General features: G+C 40.9%; 1 protein-coding gene across 1 annotated transcript; it reads right to left on the reverse strand.

Annotated features, from left to right (window-relative positions):
• Window positions 1-5,179: 5,179 nt before the first annotated feature.
• ppp1r3db (protein phosphatase 1, regulatory subunit 3Db) lies at window positions 5,180-7,027 on the reverse strand. The gene is made up of 2 exons (XM_037101706.1): window positions 6,739-7,027; window positions 5,180-6,564 (listed from the first exon to the last, which is right to left on the reverse strand). The coding sequence occupies exon 2, from the start codon at window positions 6,542-6,544 to the stop codon at window positions 5,621-5,623; it is 924 nt and encodes a 307-aa protein (XP_036957601.1). The 5' UTR covers window positions 6,545-6,564; window positions 6,739-7,027; the 3' UTR covers window positions 5,180-5,620.

Genomic DNA, 7,027 nt, shown 5'->3' on the forward strand with positions numbered 1-7,027 from the left:
CTGCGTGTTTGTCTTGTGTGCAGTGTTTTCAAATTATATTTCAACATCGCAGAAATGCGTGATTTTTAAAAAGGTTGGATTCAGGGTGATGATTGCCGACTGCACGTCATAAACGGGTTGTAATCCTTTCAGATTTATCTCATCACCTTTGCGCTTAAGTAAGCAGATAATACAGGAGTGAAATTCACCTTCATCAGATCAAGCAGCAGTTAGTTTACAAATGCAGGCAGTGACCTGTTTCTTCTCATCACGCTGTGTGTTCTCTAACAAATGAGGGCAGGCATCATTTGTTAGGTATTAAGCAGGTTAGTTCGGTTAAATCCCCTGGTGAAAACGAGTTGATCACACCTGACCGCATTTAATACACACTTATCCCTGAGCTTGTTATTATCAGACAGACACATTAAAATTACAAGCCCTGTCATGTGAGGTCATTGGAAAGCCTCTTTCAGAACCTCTTACCAGATATTAAATCTGGGAAAAAAAAAAAAAAAGTGAACCAACCCTGATATGGTCACCCCTCTTTCAGGCATGTTCACATTGGCAGTGTAGTTTTTTTAGCTTCTTTCCTGACACCAACATGCCTGTTATGAGTCGCAGCCTCCATTTTGGCACAGGTGGGGGAACAGATGGCTGCTCGCTGTCTATAGTAATGAAACTAGCGGCTCCTTGCTGAGAGGTAGTGGCCAGTCAGGGCCAAACTGCCCACTAACCTGTGGAGCTGCGTGGGAGGAAGAAGGGATGCTCTCACAGGCGTGAGGGGGGATATCCTGACTTCCGGGTATCCCTTAGATGGGTGGAGGCCAAGTGTTGAACATATGTTGATCAGTTTTTAGCTTACAGTAAGCGTGATGACTCTCTGGCTCAAAAATAGGCTATGGATCATAGATCACGTCATAATTTGGATCATATTCTTTTTCCGTTAGATTCCCGAAAAACACTTTGCCAGTAATCGTAGTAATTTAGCTGCATTACATAACAACAATACATGTAACTGTTACTCTCTGAGCACCCATAGGTGTTATTTTTAACCACACATTAACTTCAACTAAATATTCATAAAGGGAAATCAGTCGCACACTTGAGACCCACAACAAACAAATATTACAAGTGACACAGTTCTTTCATTCTAAAACACACCAGCCTTAATGGTGATTTAATGATGTAACTCATAATCGCTGGGAATAATGATGCATCTTTTTTTTTTTTTTTTTTTTACATTTCAATCCCAGCCAGTCCCAAGAGAAAACGTCACCACTGAGCATCATGTCGGCTCCTAATATGGTGCCTTCTTCTTATGTAACTACCGGCAATAAGCACAAGATGACAGCCCCAAATAAAGGCACAGCACTGCAAGGCTGCATGGATGTGTGCCCCAACAACACACTGGCGTGACAGCTATGACTGTCGGTGACGAACATCCATACAAACGAGCGCCATGTTAGGGCGATGAAACCCAAGCAGCCCTGAAGTAAAGAGGGCATGCTTGTGCTCATCTCTGGTGCAACTGTAAAAGGTTCAGAGGACATAATAAAGCCTGCGCGCCCTAAGACTTTCTGCAGTTTATTGTGATGCACGAGCCTTTATCCACTGACAATAACCCGCTACCGTGGAAGAAGTCGTAGTCTGTGAATCCAGTAATCACAAGCAGCCTACAGGACCCAAGCGCATGTGACAACAGCAGAGGGTTATGTCAGAGTGACATGTCGCTACAAATCCTCTGAAGGCAGATTGAGTTTTGTGAAACACTCTCAGGAATCAGTGATGAGACAATAAAGGTGAAGCAGCCCATCACTGAATCTACAACCAAAATACTACAACACTGTCTTTTTCTATCATAGTAGATGATGCTGTCACTTTCTGCTGATTCCATCATACACTCACTACTCTAATTAATGTGTTCAGAGCAGCTCAACAAAAGGACTGATGTGTAGAATGTGCATCTAAAAAGTTTCTTATTTGGAATTGTTTGGAGACAAAAAGCATTTACATTTGAGGTTATTTCCCACCTTTTCTTTTTACCTGTCCAGGGGAACTGCACTTTTCGCTCCACCACATTTATTTGAGAAAATAACTGTAAACATTAAAAACTGGAATATTGATTTTGCGTAAATAACACATGGGATTATATAACGTGAATAAAACAGTGCAGATGCTAGGCCATGTGGATTTTATAGTGTAATTGTTCTTTTCGCAGGCTTCGTACAGTTATGAGTGCTGACCCTCTGGTCATCTCTCTACACTTGTTCAATTTGCTAAAAAAAAATAGACAAAACACACAGTAAACCAAGTTAAAGATATATTTATTTGATAGAATTAGTATAGTTTTGATTTATAAAAATCTAAATCACAGCAATATTGTTATCGTGAATTTGACCATGGTAACCCTGTAGTGAAAATCTGAAGTGACGATATCGTGACAGCCCTATTTGACAGTTACTAGTTATGGTACACTGCAGATTAAGATTCTACATAATACATATTATTAAAACTATACATTATCCAACAACCAATCGCCAAACTGTATAAAAAGTAGCTAAACTTTGCTCTACCTTAATAATCTGACATTATCATAACATATATACATCTGAACGCAGGGCTTTTACTTGAATTATAGTATTTTTACACTATCACTTTTACACTGGGGACCTGAATACTTCTGTAGATGATGTAAACACACCTTGACATTTCCTTTGATTGGAATATTTATGGTGTTGGATTTGAACAACAGTGCCATCTAGTGACCAATAAGAGCAACATCCGACTGCTTCAAGTTACACATGAAATCGTCTGCGTTCCTAAAGCGACTGGTTGATGAGTGTTTGGTGTTGCAACAGAGCGGCGCGTCAGTCACCAATGTGCATGCACACTTAGCACATCATAGGATGTGAATCCACTCTTCTCAACCCCTAAACAGTTATTTAGAACCCATACATTGTAATGGCACACAGATTTATACATCAGGGGTTTGATTTAAAACCTCAAATCTACATTTTTTTGTTCCCTAAGAGATAATAATTGAAGATGATGAATGGGCCTTCCTCACAGTTGTTACAGATGTAAACAAATCATCTAAAGAAATGACCTAAATTTTGTAATGAAAGAAGTGGGCTAACCTTTTGTTCACATTTGGATCATAGATTGAGCCGTTAATGAGCAACTTTATTTTAGTTTTCTCTGACTGATGGAGCATGGATTAAGGCTTGACATGCTCAGTAATGTTTCGGGTCTTCGGATCGCTGCTATCATGTTTAAAGCATGCCATACAGCTGCAGTGAGTAATGCAGATGGAAGAATGCCCTGCTACGAGCCAAACGCTGCGCTCTGCCAGAAAGTTGTCTGGAACCCGGCCTCTGATATCAGTGGAAACTTTTAAGTGAAAGGTCAGTGCTGTGAGGAATCTAACGGAGCTGGTCACAGTGCAACAGAGGAGCTAACGCTGCTCCCCTGCAGTCCTCTTCCATTAATACAACAAGCTCCAGAAGAATGAGGTCAGGCCTCGTGGATCCCAGCTGAAGGTAGAATACCAACAAACAAGCTGCTCAGGTCGCCAGCGGGTCATTAAGTCGCCTTGTGGCTGTGAAATCAGGAAAATTATGGATTTGCAGTCTCGTGCGAATTCTGTGTTAAGAAACAACAGTAGTGGCTGTCTACCTCAGACTGTCAATCATTAAACTGGGTCACCAGACTTGCTAGAGTGCCAAGTCAGCAAATTCTTTTGTAGGTCTGTACAGAGGTGGCAGAGATTTAATCTAAATAAAAGCCTAGCAGGAACGCAGAAATCCTCTCCTGACTTGAAGCAGACCGTAATATATTAAAAGGGTGCTCGACCCATTTTACCTTAAACGTATTGATTTTTGCAAATATCTGCTTATTTTGAAATTTGATGCCAGCAAGCTGTCACAAACAAGTTGGGACAGGGGCGTTTTGGAACGCTCCAAAAAAACCCACCTGTTTTGAACGTCACACATATAAACAGGATCATAGGTGACAGTGTCATGGTCGCGTATGAAAGAGACATTCTTGAAAAGCTAAGCCACATTCTCTTCTGTTTCTGTTTTACACAGCATCCCAACTTAAAATTGGGGTTGTACACTTGAATTTCAGTTTACTTACCCCGCTGTGATGTCATTTGGATTTTCTCAGCGTTGGCCAGAGACTTATTCTCAACGGAAAAATAACATTTTAAATTGACTGAGTGGTTGGTGATGTGTTTCTGGGTTAGTGTTAGTGTTAGGGTTGCCTCTCAGCTGCATTATGACAAATGCATTTTTGTGATGCATCTGTGGTGAAACTAAGCAGATGTTGATGTTTCACTGCACACATTCTAATGTGTTATATCAAACCATAAGGATGCATTAGAAGCTGAATTGTAATGCAAAATAAGAACAGTGGTACATTTTCTTGCAGACGCATTTTTAACCCTCAAAAACAAAAACCTAATTTGATTTCCGAATCATAGTATTGCACAACATCAAATTATCAAACCACCCAAGGCAGCACGATTCACATTCCTGCAGTGTTTCACAAACCTTTGACCATTCTAGTGTTTACAGTATTTCTCTTGTGTTGAAGTGTTGATTTCAGTTCGTCCTGGTTAGAGTATATTTTATTCTGGAGTCGAGGTAATATTCAGATATTTTACCTTTACCTTTAAGTATAACTATCCAGCACTGCAATACTTTATCACAAGAAAAACCCTGAATTCAGAATGTTAAAAACTAAATGTACAAGATGCACATTAACACATAAGCAGCATTTTGGCTGGTTGATGCATCCATTTTAACTGATCATAAACTTTCCAAAAAAATTACAATATTTGCCTTGAAATGTGTTGGAGGAGAAGTACTGGGTAATGCTTCACATTTCACATTAAAGTCCCTGCAATCAGTATTATCTAATGGGTAATAAGTTCCTTATATGATGCTTAATAACATTAACAAGGCCATAGAAGTGTTAATTAGCATTTTCAGTATATTTATTGTTATGCACTTCTTAGGAATATAAAATGCCTTGTGTCATTTCTCACAACTCATTGTAATAACATTGAAATTTACTTATTATGTCACTGTTAAACCTCAACTAATTATCATGCTAATGGGTCTAAAAAAGAACAGCCTTGTTAGGGACCCCCTCAGTTTCCATTTATTTACAGTTTATTATGGATCTTGATCAATCTTCTTAATAAACGGGTAACAAGGTTTTTATAAGTGCTTTCGAATGTCTCATAATCTTACAATAACCATGTTCATGATGCTATTATTAACACAGCAATAGTCTTATTGATGGTAATAAGCTTTTAATGGGGACTTACAAAGGCTTTATCACACACCAACTAACATTTGTTACACGCACCAGAGTCTATTGTGTAAATGTCCTCATGTTAATCAATGTGCATTTCTCCTTTTTTTTTTTTTTTTTTAAATAAAATAAATGTATTACAAGGACCTTGACATAAAGCATAATCAAAGTGCAGTATAATGTGGTTCAGTATGTCAAAACTGTAGAAACATAGAGTAAGTAAATGAAAAGGGAAACATACTTTTAATAGTTAAAGTAGAGCATAATACTTGTTACATTTATCTGGCAGTCAGGTGTGTCAGCCCCACCGTGTGGACGCTCAGGTGAAATGCAGCATGCTGTCCTCACACTCTCTCGGCACAGTCACCTTGTAGCTGTGGCATGACAGCTTGTAGTTGTGTCCATTGTTGTTGTCCCAGTAATTACACCCTCTCACATGGTAGCAGATGGCAAATTCTAAAATGGCTCCTGGCTGCAAAATGAAGGGTGGGACGGGCAGACGAAATCTGAAGATATCTGTTTCTGGAACGTCACACTTGGCGCCGTACCCGCTGGATACCCAGGATGCTGTTGTTTCTGTGAGGGTCCTCCAGTTGGTGAAAGAGTAGCGCACTGTGACCTCTTTCTCAAAAGCCAAATTAATGACATGTAAAGTCCCTGTTATCCCCTGATCTGAACAATGGACCTGCTCCAGACACACACTCTGAGAGCGGAGACGCTGCAGGAAGTCCGGCTGAGCTCCCATGTTCTCAGGGAAACAAGGTTTGAAGTAAGGCAGGGAGAGCTCCAGTGACTTCCCGAAAGCCAGTTCAGAGCTCATCAGTAGTCTGAACATAACATGTTGGGGTATCAGCGGGTGCTCCTGAACTTTGAAGACTTTAACTTCCTCTAACTCGATGCCCAGTGAATCAACAAAGCGTACCTGCAGGCTCCTGAGTTCCCTTTTCCTCTCCGGTAGCGAAGGAAGAGACTGAGCTCGTCTCCTCATGATCGTCTTGGTCGGGGGATCACTGGGTGAGGTCTGCTTTAAGCTGGGTTCCTTTACTGGGGGAGCTCTAGGACCTGGAGGGCGGATCCGCACCGGTGCTTTAGGAGTCTGAGGCTTGGGATCGTAAATGTCCCGAAGACGGATGGTAGTCATTTTAGTGGTGGTTACGCTACTGGAACCACTGATGAACTGGGTCTGGGTCTCACTCTTCTGACCAGAACCTCTCTCATTCCATTTCTCACAAGCCCCAGCCATGATCTTCACTTTAAACACACCTTGAGAAACAAACCAACCAATGCATAACCTAATCACATACAGTAGTTTTTGCGCAGCACATGCAAAGATCCTGTTACAATCAGTAGTATTATAGACAAAAATTATCATTTGAAAGGATATCAGTCAAATGATTTAAATCTAATGCATGCTAAACATGTTCAAGAAGACCAAACCTTTACAGCAGAGACTTCTGGTCCTCTGTTGTGGAGCTAGCCTCCTGCATCGACCTTGTTCAGCGTCTGCAAGCAGCGCTGCTACAAACCCAACTGCCACCAGATGACAGACAAGAGCCTGCCTCTCTGCCAGCAAATGCCAGTGAGACTCCACAGGAAACCAAACATCTTGAGCCAAAAAACAGTGACGCAGCTGTAAGCACTCGACGGCAGATGATCTAGTAAGACTTCATAAACAACACGCTCCTTTGAAGCGAGTAACAGTTACTACAACTAAAGCCGGGTCTGG

The sequence above is a fragment of the Acanthopagrus latus genome, chromosome 6, assembly GCF_904848185.1.
Source record: "Acanthopagrus latus isolate v.2019 chromosome 6, fAcaLat1.1, whole genome shotgun sequence".
Lineage (NCBI taxonomy): Eukaryota > Metazoa > Chordata > Actinopteri > Spariformes > Sparidae > Acanthopagrus > Acanthopagrus latus.

Excerpts from the sequence above, each read along its gene's own strand:
- ppp1r3db (XM_037101706.1), bottom strand. The coding sequence starts at position 6,544 with ATGGCTGGGGCTTGTGAGAAATGGAATGAGAGAGGTTCTGGTCAGAAG.